Consider the following 17,806-nt stretch of genomic DNA (forward strand, 5'->3'; position numbering starts at 1 on the left):
TGGCAAATTGCTGTGGTATAAGAGGAATGAAACACTTTGCTGTTATAGGATAATCATCAACTTAAGATAGCAATGCGTTGATATGTTATATGTTTCCTCAGTAAATATATGTCAATTTCCAAACAGCACTTTTGTGTCAAAAACTTCATAGCATGCATTTGGAGTAAACAGTATTTATGTGTGTTTAAAAAAAGTGAATGTACTGTATAACAAAATATAAACCTAAATCTTCAAACAGACTGATAATGGTTAAATATTAGGAATATTGATAGGATCATTTCCAATACACTGGAAATCTATCACAAAGCTCCAATCCGCAAGGACCCACTGCTAGTCCATCTTTTTCTATTCCTGACCCCCGCACATTCCATGTTGTATTCCAACTCTGCAAATAACGATCGTTGATGTCCTGGTTTCAGATCATCTGAAGCTGTAATACAGCGAAAACTGCAGGATCTCAAGAACTAGCTGATCTACCATTTCACATTCTGACACATATTGACTTCCGATAATGCAGAATGCGCTCACCACCACATGGAAGGGGCTGTTGGGGATGTGCTCTCCTCCAAAGCGAATAGTGATGATGTATTTCCCTGGCTCTGGAGCTGTGTAGTAGATATCGAATGTTCCATCTGAGTTCTCGACCACATCCACATCCAGTTCAGCGCCATCGGGGGTGGACACTTTGCACGTGACTTTTCCCTTTCCAGCAGCCTTTGCATCCACAGTGATGACCGTCTCCTCGCCAATCTGAATGGTGGGTCCGAGTCCAGAGCCTGGTCAGGATTAAATTTAATAATACAATGCTGACATTATATCCAAACACTGTTGCACAGTATGGAGTCTATGGTTAAACATTTAGTATTGCACTACTCACCCAGGCCATGTCCTCCAATGGAAACTGCAAGCAAATATTACAATACACACAATTAATACACACAAGATATGTGTTGCAGTAGTATTTTAGTAATTATATTGATTGAAGTCATCATGTAAAGTATATCATAACCAGAAGAATGTTTTCAGATTTGATCAGATGCTTACCTGTGACCAAACACTTGCTGGCATCTCCAGTGGGCAGCGCATGGATGCGGTATGGAGAGAACGGAATCTCATCTCCACCATATTTGATGGTGATGGTGTAGCGGCCTGTCATATCCGGCACATAGGACACTGTGTATGTTCCATCTCTGTTATCCCTGATGTTTGCTTTCTTTGGCTTTCCCTCTGGATCCTATTTGAAACACACTCAGTTTAACAAGCAAGTACGTAATTTGTGACAGTCTCTGCGTGTCTCATCCACTGTTCAAACTCAAATCAAATAAAACATGGCTCTTTCTCATAAATACATGGATCTATAGCTGATATAACAACTCCCAACTTTAAAAAAGCAATAAAACTTGTATAAAAATGTGTTAACTATGTTTTAGGGAGACCAAGCTTCTTTATTAGTTCGTTATGTAATGGAAACCACATTGAATAATTAGATCAAAATCAATGGAGTGTCAGTCCACAGAGACCAGCAGAGGTAGAATATTACAAGGATTTTCCTCAATTAAAATACATATTTTCTGTGCATTTCACAGTGTTATTAAATAATTTAGCTGATACACTACAGAAAAATTACACCCTATAAACCAGAGACCTCCACAGAACAAGAAAGTACTGTGCTGATGCAAGTGCCTTTAAGCCATGATGTTTATAAATAAATGTAAAGGCATAAAGAAATTACAGTTAAGATGTAAACAATTAGCACCGTTTCAGTCAGTAGAGAAAAAATATCCTAAAGCACGGTGTCCTTGAGCTGCTGCAAGGGAAGGTTTTTACAAAACCACACTAAATAACAATGTATTTCACATATTTTCACATAAATCACGAGAAAACACTGTAAAATGTAAAGAAAACATATATTTGGAGGACAAATGATCGGATACCACAGCGTTGTTGAATTCTCAATTCTGCTCTAATATGCTATCGTTTCTATAATAACTAGCACTAATAACTTACACGGGGGTTTGTAAACGGTTTTTAAAAAGAAACACATATAATTGTTGATATGGTGAAATTTTCTGTAAGGAGATGTTTATTTATCAATTTTGGAATAAATCTCTAGTGTCAGCGCTTTGTAACAGTCAAGTAGATGTTGTCTGACCCAGGAAAGTCTTTACAACAGACAGCTTTGCAGTTTCTGACAAGCTGCATTGTTTTTGTCTTAATAACTTTGAGAGAGAAAAAAAGAGAGGCCAGTTGACAGAATGATGATAGCAGGCACTATATGGTGGACATTAAATATAAAATGACGGTAAAAACGGATACAAATGATGACATCATTCATTAATAAATAAATAAATAAACTGGGCTCCTGAGTTGCGCAACAGATCATCAGGAGATTGTGAGTTGGAATACTGATTATGCTTGCGAAGCATGAGGTACTCTTTCTCTATTGTCAATCACAGCAACACTAGACAATCGTGGGCATCTGTGAGCTCATGTATGAGGAAGTGGGCGGAACCTCAAAGTGTGTTATGATGGCATGTGATGCAGCATTAGCAGCAGTTCAAACAGTTGTGGTTGGCTGGCTTCACGTGTCATGGAGGAAGCGCGTGTTAGCCTTCCCACTACCCGATCCTAGGGGTGGGAATTGGCAGGTGACGAAATTGGGCAGAAAATAGGGGAATATCCAAACAAACAAACAGAACTGTATGTGTTGTCAAATTGATGTGGTGTAAGTAGAATAAAACAACTTTGCGACATGCTGTTAGCGGAAAATAATCACCTTTGTGGTGACAACAGTAACTCTACCTTGTGTTTTATTCCTTACTTAATTCATCCCTTGAGGATTTATCAAAAGGCAGGCAAGGAGAAACCTGCATATCAGCAAATACACTCTCCCAGCACATTTGTCTATAGCGTTCATTTCTGAGTGACGTTTCCACCATTTTCCTGTTGTATATAAGACATTATGCATGTTCAAGTGATTGCACCTAGGCCACCTCTTACTGATCAAAAGGTTAGGGGTTCAAGCCCCAATCTGCCATTGTTGTGTCCTTGAGCAAGGCCCTTAACCCTACCTTCAGGAACTATGACTTCAAATATCCATCTGAATGCTTGTGTTACCTGTTTCACTGAACTCTAAACTCTATCTGTGAGTTACATTAAGAAAATTGCAGAATTAAGAGATTTGAGAGGTAAACAGACAGGAAATATAACAGATCCCAGATCTCAAGTGGCACTAGATAACAGAGGACTGAGTAAACTTAGTGGCAGTATGTTCCACAAACACCTTATGGCATATGCTACACTACTCCAGAAGGCTGCTTTACACTATAAGGGGTAAAAGTATAGGGATCTAGGACACTGGGTGCAAGAGGGTATGGAGGCTCAAAAAGCAGGGAGAGGACAGGAGGGGAGGGAAGGAGGAGGAAGACGTCAGACATGGTGAAGGGGATGGAAAAAGAGAGGGCCAAAAAGAGGCCTTACACAGCCTTTCTTAAGAATATAGAAGGGGATGGTGCCCTTTACAATATGGCTGTCCCACACCCTCCTTCCCCAGTCCTCCACATACACAGAGACCTCGCGCCTGCACCCGTCCGGATCCTGCAGTTGGGGTCAAAGGTCAAGATGTGGAGCAGGTGTAATGAATTCTAGTCATAGAATAAAGTGTGTACAAATCTGAAGAATAAATCATGTGACTCACCAGGATCTGGACAGTAAGGAGTCCTTCACCAGCATCACGGGCATCAATGGTGAATTCTACTGGAAGGCTGGCAGGGACACCAGCCGCGTTAAGACCAGGACCACTGGCACGAACTTTACTGGCATCATGAGCAGGCAGGGCTTTTACCTTAAAGGGACTGGTACAAGCCAAAGAATGACAGAGCAATGGTATTAAAGCCTTTTTATATTCTCTATGTGAGAAAGTGTTCAAGAGGAAACTGATCATTGGGGTAATGCCGTAATTGTAATGAGTAGCGTGTGAATATGACGTGATCTTACCTGCGTGGTACTTCTTGGTCAGCATATTTGACATAAACTGTGTAAGGACCATCCTTGGAGGGGGTGTAAATCACAGTGTGAGTACCATCACCGTTATCTGTAATGCTAACTGGCTCTGTCGCGCCTACAGAGGTGAAGTATTGGAATGATTAGATCAATTAATTATATATATAAATATATATGAAAAGTTGAGTGTAAGATAATGCTTGGAGTTGGATAATGCTTCTCCATGAAGAAGATTGCAAGCTACTCTATGATTCAAATTAAAAATATAGATTTAAGTAATAAATGCTAAATTTTAGGTTTGCGCACTTGGCTGTTCTCTTCAATTCATACCACTGGTTTTTGGTAGTGTTCAAATTCCAAGTCTGAACTGGTTTTGTGCTGATTTGTTGTGCTCCTTTTGTTTTTATTTGGAAGTATGATTAAGGAAATGGTATTGTTGAATAACCTTCCATAGCCACGTTTTAACATGCTATTAGAAGACCTGATTTGGAAACGAGGAGGGAGAAGCCAGGTTGTGAAGACACACACCTGGCACTGATTTGGCTAATCAGTGGGGGAGAGAGAGATAAAGGAGCAGTTGGAAGCAGCAGTGGGAGAGAGAGAGACACATGCACGCTTTATGTTTACATTCTGTCCATTATTAAACATTATGTTTATGTTTAGCAGGTTCTCGCCTCCTCCTTGCCCAACTTTAAAGTGTGTTACACTGGTGCTGAAACCTAGGAACGAGGAGGTACGCGATGTCGGAGGATCACGATGCTAAGGCGGAGGTGGTGCTGGAGCGTTTGCCAAGGAGGATGGAGGAGTCACTGCCATCCGCTGGGAGGTGGATAAACCGCTGTTGTCTGCCTGAAAGGGGAGAAGCGGTTGCCGTCCACCAGGGGATGGAGGACCCGCTGCCGTCCACCGGGGAAGAGGAGATGTGGCTGCCGTCTGCATGAAAATGGGAGGAGACATAGCCACCTGTTGGGGAGGTGGAGGTTTGGCTGCTGTCCACCGGAAAAGGGGAGGAGCAACAGATCCTTGGAAGTCCGATTGGAAATCCAGCGCCATAGCCCGGCGTCATGGGGGATCGCTTCGCAGCGGGCTGAGGACCGGATGACATTGTGTCTGGGGACTGGAGTGTTTTTTCTCTCTCTCCCCACTTTCTCTCTGGCTCTCTCTACAGCTTGCTTCTTCTCTCACACCTCTTCCTCCTCCTCATCTCTCCTCTTGCTTGTCAGCCAAAAGACATAGCCGAGAGGGCAGCACCGCCCTCCTGAAAGGGTGGGAGGGGGTGTGAGTCTGGCGGGGGGCCTGAATCTGACAGCAGAGGAGTGTCGTGAGGAGGAGGGAGAAGCCAGGTTGTGAGGATGCATACCTGGCACTGATTTGGCTAATCAGTGAGAGTGAGAGCGTGAGAGTGAGAGAGAATGAGAGCGTGAGAGTGAGAGAGAGTGAGAGAGTGACAGTGAGAGAGAGAGAGAGACTCCTGTGCACTTTGTGTTACGTTTGTGTGTTTTCTGTTCTGTTTGAGTTTGGTTTATTATTCAACTTTATATGTATGTTCAGCCGGTTCCCACCTCCTTTAAAGTTTTTTTGCATTCATACTGTTACTTGCTTAAGGGAAATGTGTGTATGTGGTTTGGGTGCGGTAAGCTTTTACCAGTTGGGCTGTAGAGTAGCACCTCCAGCGGCGCCAGGCCAGCGTTACTGCAGTCCACGGTGAAGGTTTGTGGGACATGAGCTCGCACTCCATTGCCCAGGCCTGGGCCAGAACACCTCACCTTACTGGGATCCACCAGCTCTCGAACTGGAACTCTGAATGGACTGCCTGCGTGGTAGAAACATTTTACATGCTCTTGAACACAATCCTAAACACTAACTAACTCAAACATACTGTATCTTATAATAAACCTTACAAAAACAACCTCATAAAACTCTAACGCTACTATTGACTAATACTTATTTATTTCAATATCATCCGAATCTTTTTATGATCCTACTTTCATTACCTAATCTAAAAAAAATACTAGTTTAACTTCAAAAGAAAGCTTTGGGACTGATTTCTATAGCATATCCTGTTGGGAGTAGCGAAATCTCCCACCTGGGATTGGAAGGCCTCCAAATGTGATGTTTACATCATACTCTCCAGGAGTGAAGGGAATGTACTCCACACTACAACTGCCATCTTTATTATCCTTACAGGACATCTTAGCCTCAGATGGGCCCTCAATGGCCAAGCCAAGCCCACCTGTACCAGCGCCCCTGGAAACATCAATAGTCATATAAGTACAGGTGCTTTCCAGGATTTCCGTAAGACCCTATTGCTTTTTTTGTCACTCTTATTTTCAGGATCCAGACTTGATAGCTGGTAGTTATTGAGTATTAATCCCTAATTTATTCATCTGGGGATTAATAAAGTATAATCTTATCTTATTATGCTTTAAGATGAGAAAACTGAATAATAAGTCCAAATAAAATATGTACCTGGTCTCCACAGTGAAGCGGTTGGATTTGTTGACTAGTCCCTCTTCTAGACCCGGTCCATACGCCCGCACACGGCTCGGGTCACAGCCTTCTGTTACTGACACTCTGAATGGGCTCTTGGGAACCGGCACATCATCATACAACACCTCAATCAGGTGCACACCTGTATATACAGACATGCACACAAGGTCCACGATGTTATGTGCACAGTAGGTTGGTGTGTTTGAGGATTATTTCTGTCAATCAAAAGGAAACTGACACCATCACTGCTGCTCTAAATGCAATGTACTTTATTACCATCTTACTGTAACCATTTTCAAGAAAATATACCATGGAATGCCTTCAGGAAACTGAGCCTGGCAGTTCTTCAGATACAATCAGCTTTTTATTACTACTGATGTCCAGTCATTTTGTTTGTAAAGGACCTTGAGGTTTATGCACTTAATTAGCATTCTTGAACCAAATCACAAGCAGTCTTCATTTAACTGTAATAAGATGATTTTGTAAGAATGTACCAGTAATGTGAAGCTGAGTATGGGCATAGTGCTCAGTACTGGCCTGAAACAATGGAACGGTATCAAATCAAATTGGATGTAAAAATTTTATACAATGATTCATTTTATACCATGAACAGTTATGTTTACTAGAATAACGCATATCATACATACAGTATAAAAATAAAGACCCAACTGGTCTTCAGATTCTCCACCAGAAACCAGGCTTGGGATTAGTATCACATATTGACACTCAAAGCTCAGAAATCATTCTTGTAACAAGAATGGGAAAAGTGGGATTGGTGCACCCCTAGTATTTTGCACATCAAAATGTTGCCTTACTTTTTTTTTGTTTGTTTTGAAATACAGTTTATATCTTTAGGCCTGTCAAGTATGTAATTAGACCTCAAAACAAAGCTGCTTGTGAAATAAATTAGACCAACCTAACAACTAAGGAAAGAGCTTTAAACCACAGGTTTATGCAAACCATGACAAAGCGTGTTACAGTACATTACATGTTCGACAGAAAACCTCAAGGAATATGTTCATAAAAGAGCAAAGGAGCAGTTTGTAAAATCCTGTCCCAGTTCATTACTTCCTACACCCAGGACCACACTCTCATCTCTAAACATCCTCAAAGCACACATCCTGACTAAATCAGCAACAACTGAAATTCAATTCAAAGTTTAAATTAATATCTAAAAGTGTTCCATGCTAGGACATGACATAAAATCAGAGCTTGACCATCATACCATCTTCATAAGCAGTGTACTCCACTCTGTAGGTTCCGTCCCCTTTATCGGTGATGTACGCATCTGTGTTGGTGCCTGAAGGGTTAACAATGCAGGCTTTGACGTGGTTTCCTCCGGTCACATTGTGAGTCCGGGTGTCCACAATAAAGTGTGTATTGACTTCTCTAAGGACTCCTGTAAAGCCATGCAAACAACTTCACTCTTTAAATTATAAGTACATCACACAAACATGCACATCAGCAACTATCCATCTAGCATTTGAGAGAGCTGGACAGACTATAGGATTAAAGCGCAGATGCATCACCCTCTTTATGTAGAATCTTGGAAAATAAAATTGGACTCCACTGAAGATCACACAAGATTAAGATGCAAGTCATTTAGGGTGAATTTTTCCTTTTAACATGGACAACCATTTCAGAAATCATTAGTTCAGGTCATTTTGAGATAAAAATGACTGCTTTGATTTTGGGTATAGGTATTTAAATGTACCCCAAGCAGGTAAACAGATTTTGTGTGCGTATTGGTGTAAATGCAATTTATATGGCTAATAATGGAAACATTATATATTTTACATGTGAACTGCTTTAAAATTGAATCAGTTGGCCTTTGCTAAACAGTGTATAGATGTACAAAGTTTCCAATGGGATAAGAAGGTGTACCTCTGGGTTCAACTCCTGGTCCGTAGACTTTGATCCCACTGGTGTCGATAGCAGGATCCACCTGGACACGGGCAGGAAATTTTGGCACAGCATGTCCACCATATTTAATGGTGATTGTGTACATGCCATGGAATGGGGGCACATAGGTGATGGAATATGTGCCATCGCTGTTGTTCTGGATGTGCACTTGAGCCTGGGCACCCGAGTCTGAGATGATCTCAATGGTGAGATCAGCGTCCCCTGCTTTGGAACAGTCCACTGTGAAGGATGCAGCCTCGTCCACTTTGCCGCTCTCTAAGCCTGGCCCGCTGACTGTCACCTTGCTGGGGTCGAATACAGACTGCACCATGGCTTTGAAGGGTGACCCGGGGACGTGCTGATCAGCAAACAGGATGTTAATAGCGTATTCTCCTGGCTCAGTGGGCAAGTACGATACAGAGCAGGAGCCGTCCCCATTGTCCTGGCACTCAATCTTGGCCTCACAGGGACCCTCCACTGTCAAGCCTAGTCCACCAGTGCCGGCACCTTTGGTGTCAATGGCAAATGGAGCTGGTTTACCCACAATTCCTCCCCTCAGGCCTGGGCCATAGGCTCGCACCTTAACGTAAATTAAATGAAATTAGGGATATGTAATAACAAGATGGTAGATCTTGTCAAATGGTCAACTCGAGCAGATGATTGAACAGATAATGTGTTCTACATGGATATAAATACAGATACAAATAGGAGGCATGCTATTTTTTTTTTTTAAGAACGCAAGTCAGAAAGGCTCATAGAGCATCCTGGGTTCAGGTATAAATATGGATACAGATACAAATATTTGGAGCACAAAACAGATATAGACAGTGCCATTGTGTTACGCCCCTACTATATACAAGACTGTGGTCTACTTTGCTGTTTTCCCTAGAGGAAGTGAAAAAATGCAAGCCTCCCAGATACACTTAATCTAACCCCTGTGGCCAAGCACACTCTGGCTCACCGCTCCCTTGACAAATTAATGACACCCCGAACATCTTCTAGTCATTTCCTCCAGTGGTTAAATAGTCTGTCATATCATATTTGATTTCCATGTCTAACTATGTGAATAGTATGAAATGGAACATGTGGCTCACAGACACTGTATGGAACATTAATTACCTCATTGGCCAGGTAATCTTATCCTCAGTTAAATTAAAGGAACAGTGAAGTCATACACAGACTCTCACTCACACACACACACACACACACACGGTTAATGAAAAAGAGCAGGCAGAGGAATGTTCTAAAGGAATGCTGATGGATGTATGGCATTAATTACTAGTGATGAAGACCCTTCATTAATGCTTAATTACTGAGCCTCACAGGCTCATGGGCAGCTGAACTCAATTAGTTACATCTTACGGGATGGTCATTGCTGCCCATTCCTCATCTGTAAAAACAGAAGTGAGCAGCTTGCATTCATGCAATAACATTCCTGAACGAAACAAACATGGACCGTACATAGCCACATATGCTATTTAAACTTAAAGAAATATCTGCATGGAGTATGCAGGACATAATTACACTAGGCACTAAATTTGATTGCATTGGGCACTGGCTCTTGGTTGGTCAGTCAGTGTGTGCTGCACAGTTTCAAGTCTCTGCTCACACATTCTTTCTCACAAAGAAAGGCTTGTCCAACTTCAGCCAACTTTTAATGAGTTTCAGATCTTGGACCCATGCACGAAATGCAGTCAAATGATTTGTGACTAGTTCAGAATGTAACAGCACACAATCTGATTCCCCTGAGAGTAATGGATTATTAGTAGACCACCATATAATCAAATCACCTTAGGTCATATTGAGAGACCCTACTAAACCTGATGCAGATTGTAAGTACATAGTATATAGTGCACATAGAAGACTGTATCGTGCATGGATGGAAGGATGGATGGATGTATGGGTTGATGGATAGTCTGATAGATGGTATGTGAATAAAAAGATAAGTATGTGGATGGAGAGATATATGGTATGTGAATGCATGGATGAGTGGATGGAAGGATGGATGGATGGATGGATGGGTGGGTGGATGGATGGGTGGATAGACGGAGGTAGGAATGTGGATCAAAAGATGTTTAGATATGTGTTGTGTAGATGGATGGATGGATAGATGGATGAGTAGGTATGTTGATGGATGGATGGGCATGTGGATGGATGGATGAATGGATGGATGGATGAATGGGTATGTGGGTTGATGGATGGATGGATGGATAAATGGATGGATGGATGGATGGATGAATGGGTATGTGGGTTGATGGATGGATGGATGAATGGGTATGTGGGTTGATGGATGGATGGATGGATAAATGGATGGATGGATGGATGGATGAATGGGTATGTAGGTTGATGGATGGATGGATGGATGAATGGATGGATGGATGGATGGATGGGTATGTAGGTTGATGGATGGATGGATGGATGAATGGGTATGTGGGTTGATGGATGGATGGATGGATGAATAGGTATGTGGGTTGATGGATGGAGGGATGGATGGATGGGTAGGTAGATGGATGGATGGATGGACGGAACTTCATCTTGATTACCACTGTTACACTTACTTTAGAGGGATCAGGAGGCATGACCCCTTCCACAGTAAAGGGGCTCCCTGGCACAGGGTTCTCATCGTAACTGATGTCCACTTTGTAGGGTCCCTCTTCTGGGGGAATGTACTGCACCGAGTGCACTTCATTGGAAGTTCCAGACTCAACCTTGCACGGGATTGGCCGTCGAGAAGGTGAGAGGATTTTCACATCCACTTTGCCCTGGCCACCGGCTCCACGTGTGTTAATGGTGAATTCCTGATCTTTTCCAACATCCACTTCTACATAACAGACACAGGAGAACCACAGGAGAGTGTCGGTAAATGATGTGTACATTTTAAAAACTAAACACATATAAAATATACATTATATGCATCAGATGGAATGTAGACTTCAGACTTACTGGTGTTAAGTCCTTGGACTTTGACCTTGCTGAGGTCCAGTGGAGGAGCAACATTGATAATGAAGGGGCTTTTGGGGATGGGGTCACCTCCATGGCACACAGAAATGCTCATGTTACCCTAAAACAATGACAGGAAAAATGATTGATTCAGGGTGTAAAATGTGTACCCAAGTAACAAATTTACTAGCAGGACAGTGTTGTAATACTATATTAATTCTATTTCAAAATGTTGTTATAGTGGACTTGGACAGACAAAATGCTGTTTTCTAAGTGTAAATACAGCTTTATGTTTTAAGTTATTTACTTGAAATATGGACATAGGTTACTGTGAAGGACATTTTACCTTACACTTTAAAATGTCCTTTAACTTTTTTACTTTACAAACGCATTTGTAATGGAATATCAGTGGGTCAATAGTTCCCCTATGAATTACAGACTGTTAAATTTCTATCAAACTGCTATTACACTCGGCAGCAAGTGAGTACCATATGTCATGGAGGGATTTAATGTGTCACGACAAATCTGCCCACATCTGACACTCAGTCATCAAGTGGTAATTAACACTTTGTCAAATCAATTACCACACAGTACATTTATAGCCATGAGACCTTGAATTCATTAGCTCACTGAAAAAAAGAGGATATGTGGGATCTGATATCCCTCTGCCAACTTCCTTTGTCCTTCTATTACTAACACAATAATAGATTTGTGCTAAGACTTCAAGGCTTTTATTGTATAAATGCTTGAAAAAAAAATGCTGAAATATCATAACAAATACTGACAGGACATATTAGTCTACAGTATAAACACTGTATAGAACATGTAGACAGTGTATCTCCATAGCACAAATAGAGATGAGTACAAATATCATATCATTTCATTGATTCCATTTCATTCATATCCTTAAGAAAAAAATAAAGTCTGAGAAATTTAGCATAATACAATTAATGTGTTTGGTTCCTTCATTATATTAAGTCACAGAATCACTATATAGTGTGTATTTATAGACTACAGCTCCACCTTCAACACCATAGATTCACTCTGGTTGGCCTCCAAGCTCAGGGACCTAGGCCTTAATGATCCCCTCTGTGACTGTGTCCTGGACTTTCTCACTAGCAGACCTCAGGTAGTGAGTGTGCGCCAGTTTACCACCAACACCATGACCCTGAGCACCGGAGCCCCACATGGTTGTGTCCTGAGCCCCCTGCTCTACTCCCTCTACACACATGACTGCGTGTCCTCTCACAGCTCTGCCTCTATCATCAAGTTTGCTGACGACACAGTGGTTATGGGCCTCATCTCCAACAACAACGAAGCCACCTACCTTGACAAGGTAGAGAACTCGTAGCTTGGTGCCAAGTTAACAGTCTCTCCCTGAATGCCAGTAAAACCAAGGAGTTAGTTGTGGATTTCATGAAGAGGCAGCAGAGGAACTACACCCCACTCGAGATCAGCGGGACCCCCATGGAGAGAGTGAGCACATTCAGGTACACATCTCTGAGGACTGGACCTGGACGTATCACACTCAAGCTCAGGTGAAAAAAGCCAGACAACGCTTGTACCTTCTGAGACTGCTGAGGAACTTCAGGGTCTCCCGAGAGATCTGGTAAACTTTCTGTACGGGGCTATAGAAAGTTTAATGACTCAGTGCATCTCAGCATGGTACGGAAACTGCTCTATCCAGGACCACAAAGCCCTGCAGAGAGTGGTGCGCTTAGCTGAGCGCATCTCCAGGTCTGCATGGCATCTACACCAGGCGATGCAGTACAAGAGCTGCTAAAATCATCAGGGACTCCACCCACCTCAGTAACTGTGTGTTCAGCCTGCTGCAATCAGGCAAGCATGTCCGTAGCCTGATGGCTAACACTGAGAGGCTCAGGAGAAACTTCATCCGTCAGGCCATCAGACTCCTCAACACTCAGATCCCTTAGGACTCCAAAAAGACTCTCCAGTCACTTTGCACTACACTGACACTCCGCACACAGCGCTTGGCATCGATACTACACGCAACATACTGCATATTTTGTACATCCATTTTTTGCACATTCATTGCTTATTTTGTGAATCCATTTTTGCACATTAATTTGCATATATTTCATACATGCTAAAGAGGAGTCGGCCAGGTTTTCATTTCACTGCAAGTTATATACTGTATATAATTGTGAATGTGACAAATAAAAATCCTGAATCTTGAATCTGTATGTAATGATATTAACAATAAAATCGATCTCATACGATCTCCCTTTCTAAATGTGATATAAATTATTTCTAGTAACTTGTATTCTCACTCTTTGCCTTTATAGCCTCAACCTCTAAATATTCAGCTTTTGATCTATCTAAATAGAGTCATATTCTGTTCATCAGTTCATCACTTATCAGATAGAATTAACATCAAATGTATATTTTAATTAATCATAGAGACAGTGTTTAAACTTTTGGGTTATTAATATATGCTGCTATAAAAAAATTTTATATGTCTAAATATCATGTTTACGCACCATTATTTTTTTTTCAGTACTGCTGAAAGCTTGATTCTGATTATTCAGAAGGTGCTGATTATTTCTTTTTAAAACAACAACTCTGACAAAACTTCAGGCTCAAAGGTTTATATTAATGTCTTTATAATTTCTATAGTACCAATGTATAAAATGACTAATATGGCAAATGCTCTATGGACTGTTTACAGCTGTTATAACACAAGAGACAACAGCAAACCACTTGTTTTGTGGGCACTGAATGTAACTATAAACGGATATAATAGTTACATGTCATTATGACATGTCCTTCTAAGAGGAATTAAGTAGTTAAGGAAGTGCTGTTATTGGAAATTAATGCCAGCTGTGCTTCATTCCTTACATGTTAACAAAGTCCAGTGTAATCTTGTTTAAGAAATATTATTTGTTAAAACTCTATGTTTTTCATAAACACAGACTACATTTGATCTTCCTCTTACCTGCTGTAGTGCAGTGTAACGGACAGTAAAGGAGTAGTCATGGTTATCGATGATCTCGAAGTCACTGACAGCCTCTACTTTAAGCGCTCCTGTAAAGTGCACCTCCGGCGTGGCCTTGCCCGCACCTTTCGTGTAGATCGTGAAGTGTGTTGGCTTGCCCACTTCCACACCTACACCCCATTAACACAAAATGATATGAATCATATAAAACAGCACTGCCTGTTCTAACAGACTTCCTTACATACAGATGCAGAACCGTACCAATCTTGCAGAGTCCTGGACCCTCTGCTCTCACTTTATTAGCGTCATGAGAGGGATCTACTTTAATACGGAAGGGGCTGATGGGTATCTCCTGGAGTCGAAAGAAAAATATTGTTTGCATCATTATGAAATGTGAACAAAGTCATCATTTGCAAAAAGAAAAAATACTAAAGATAATAAATATGCTAATCCTACCTGATCAGCAAACAGCACCATGATAGTGTATCGCCCAGGGCCTGGTGGTGTGTATTTGACAGTGAATGTGTCGTTGTCATTTTTGATAATGTCAAAATCGATGTCGGCCTCGGCAGGGCCTACCACTCCAGGAGCACACTTGATCCCAATGCTCACATCTCCTATACGATGGAAGACAAAGGCAACAATTGTATACAGTTTTGGTAGAAATTGCATGCACTATGGTATCAAAAAGAATTATCAATAAAAATAACATCACTGGATAACTGTATATCAATGGCCTCAAGTGACATTCTGGGAGAAAAATAGTTATGCATATAAAATAAAAGGTTTAAATGAGATCCAAGGCTCTAAGGTTAACATTCTGCGAGTTTGATTGGCCACAACGCAGCTGTCTCATGTTTGTGCTCTGTTGTCATCAAATGTATCCAAGCTTCTGCATTATTACACTATGACTAAAATATTGACATAAAATATTTGAAAGAGAAAATATATTTAAGTTTCTACCACTAAAATCAGTATAAAAATCTGCAAGTGACCTGCAAAAGTACACTGTAAAACCGGATAACTTCATTTAACTCAAAAAATTTAAGGAAACATTACCTCAAAATTTTTAAGTTGATAAATCAATTCTTTAAGCCAAATACACCTAAATATAACAAAAATTTAACTCAATTAACTCTATTTAAGTGTATTTGGCTTAAAGAAATTGATCTATGAACTTAAAAATTTTGAGGTAATTAGTTTCCTCAATTTTTTAGAGTTAAATGAACTATCTGGATTTACAGTGTATACAATGTGCCTTATGTGATCTTATGCCTAGTGTTTTGCACATAGTATGATCATGAAAATACAGTTTCTATTGTCTTAATGAGATCTAGAATAAAAAAAAAAAACCCACTTTTTGGATAAATTATAAAAGCTTAAAAGACCTTACACTGTCAGGTAAAAGTGCTGTAAATTTTGTTGAATGTAACTTACACTCCTCTTGTACCAAGCCCAAATTATACAGTGTTGGTATTAAACAGTAAAAATGTGCAGTTATTATGAGATTTAAAAGAAAAGAAAAAAACACACGAGAGTAGAGACAGAAATAAGATGCACAGACTGACCTTGGCCAGCCTCACTGCAATCCACAGTGAAGTAGGTGGGTTCATTGGCTTTCAGGCCACTTTTCTCCACACCTGGTCCATACACCTTCACATTCTCAGGATGGCTGCCTTCTCCGATGTTCACCTAAATTTCAAGTCGAGAAATACCAATACTCCTCTGATAATGACTGATACTTTTTTCCTCTTTAAATATTCATTTTCTTGTAGCCTGTCTGTTCAGGCCCCCTAGTGGTGTAGATGCCGGCATGTATAGTCTGACTATTGTGTTAAAATAGCTTTCGTTTAAAGAAAATAGTGACGAAATCATCAAAATCTGCATGACAACTTTCAAAGTAATACATTGTCTATCCATGTGAAATTAGATTTGTCTTTGTCGCTCTGTTGTGGAGCACTCAATAACTGACTAGACGTGTCTCCTCAGGACTTGTTTACAGCCCAACATAACACTGCCATTGAAGTACTGGATATTCTGTATATCATGTCTTACACATGAGTGAGCTCTTACCCTGAATGGACTGTTGGGTACATTGACCTCACCCCAGGTGATGATGATGGTGTGTTTGATGGGTTTTGTAGGGATGTAGATGCAAAAGAAAGTGTCATCACCATTGTCTGTAATTTGGATGTCAATAGGGTAGCCTTCAGAGTCCTAAAGAAAAAAGTCAGCTCAAAGTCAAATAAAAAGGCAATACGGGAAAATAAAAAAAAGGATTTCTGGTGCCTCATTGTGTCCTCTTACAAAATGAAGGGACGCATATGGAAAATGGCTAATAAAATAACTTTAAGAGACTCTGAATATAATTTAAAGGGATTCTGGAGGTTCCGCACATACTTATACAGGATCTGAGCCTGAATGCTTGTGGATGTGGGTTCAGCCTGTGCAATCAGAGGAATTACTGAAGGTAGATACCTGAGCGTAGATCTTCAGCTGACCCCTGCCTGCTCCTTGAGCATCTATAGTGAAGTCTGCTGGTTTGTTTACGATGCAGCCGGTGGGCTCCAAACCAGGACCATAACATTTCACCTGCATCAAGAAGGAAAAACCCAACAGTACTGTCATTACATATTTTCATCTATCATTATGAGACAGTATGGTTATCATTCTGTTGTGTTTTTTTATTTTATTTTAAATATACTATTTAATTATCAGTACTCATAAATTTTTGGCACATAAAGCACAATGTGGTGATGGACCTTCTCAGGAAAAACATCATTGGCTGCAGGAAGTATGTGTGCCATGAAGGGGCTGTCCTTAATGTCCTCATCATCACAGATGACATGGACAGCATAGTCACCAGGCTCCGTGGGCCAGTAGAGAACATCACAGGAGCCATCACCCTTATCATCACACTCGATCTTAGCCTGAGACGGGCCTTCAATGGAGAATCCTATAAGTATACATACACACACACACCCAAATGTCATGGGAGAGAAGCTTACGTTTATGGCCTGCTTTCTGTTACACTCACACACTATAAACACTGAGTCCAAGGAACTCAGACCTCCAGACCTCTGACTGTGTTGGAGGAATAGAGAAAACCGAAAAACATAACAAGCCTTACCCAGAGTTCCCACCTCTGTCCCTATGGCCTCCACAACAAAGTCAGCTGACTTGCCCACCATGCCTGTCTCCAGGCCTGGACCCCACGCTCTCACCTTCTGAGCTCCTGCATCCTCACTGATCAACACCTCGAATGGACTAAACACATACACACACACACACACACACACACACACACAAGTGAGGGAGGTGTATCACAGAATCTGTTGTTCAGACACCCCTCCAGATGATCTCTACGGTGTACTACAGTTTTCATATATCTCAATCTCTTATTTATGAAAGTAATTTCCCCAGGTCTTTATCATTAAAGGAATACTCCAGTTGGCATTTCAGCATAATCCACATCTACCATATCGCTAACAAATGTTTGATAACCCCTAACAATAA

General features: G+C 41.0%; 1 protein-coding gene across 5 annotated transcripts in view; it reads right to left on the reverse strand.

Annotated features, from left to right (window-relative positions):
* flncb (filamin C, gamma b (actin binding protein 280)) overlaps positions 1–17,806 on the reverse strand; it is a 79,117-nt gene that overhangs the window by 11,141 nt on the left and 50,170 nt on the right. For all 5 annotated transcript variants that reach the window (XM_053649797.1, XM_053649796.1, XM_053649795.1 and 2 more), the window contains 20 exons: positions 17,421–17,557; positions 17,053–17,246; positions 16,769–16,882; positions 16,364–16,507; positions 15,859–15,982; positions 14,747–14,907; positions 14,552–14,642; positions 14,291–14,460; positions 11,338–11,455; positions 10,953–11,215; positions 8,377–8,974; positions 7,718–7,891; positions 6,472–6,634; positions 6,089–6,249; positions 5,648–5,815; positions 3,997–4,120; positions 3,698–3,854; positions 1,045–1,234; positions 878–901; positions 529–776 (listed from right to left, as the gene is read on the reverse strand). In XM_053649797.1, the coding sequence (XP_053505772.1) occupies positions 529–776; positions 878–901; positions 1,045–1,234; positions 3,698–3,854; positions 3,997–4,120; positions 5,648–5,815; positions 6,089–6,249; positions 6,472–6,634; positions 7,718–7,891; positions 8,377–8,974; positions 10,953–11,215; positions 11,338–11,455; positions 14,291–14,460; positions 14,552–14,642; positions 14,747–14,907; positions 15,859–15,982; positions 16,364–16,507; positions 16,769–16,882; positions 17,053–17,246; positions 17,421–17,557 (3,523 nt within the window). The remainder of the gene's footprint in view (positions 1–528; positions 777–877; positions 902–1,044; positions 1,235–3,697; positions 3,855–3,996; positions 4,121–5,647; positions 5,816–6,088; positions 6,250–6,471; positions 6,635–7,717; positions 7,892–8,376; positions 8,975–10,952; positions 11,216–11,337; positions 11,456–14,290; positions 14,461–14,551; positions 14,643–14,746; positions 14,908–15,858; positions 15,983–16,363; positions 16,508–16,768; positions 16,883–17,052; positions 17,247–17,420; positions 17,558–17,806) is intronic.

The sequence above is a fragment of the Ictalurus furcatus genome, chromosome 19 (assembly GCF_023375685.1).
Source record: "Ictalurus furcatus strain D&B chromosome 19, Billie_1.0, whole genome shotgun sequence".
Taxonomy (NCBI): Eukaryota; Metazoa; Chordata; class Actinopteri; order Siluriformes; family Ictaluridae; genus Ictalurus; species Ictalurus furcatus.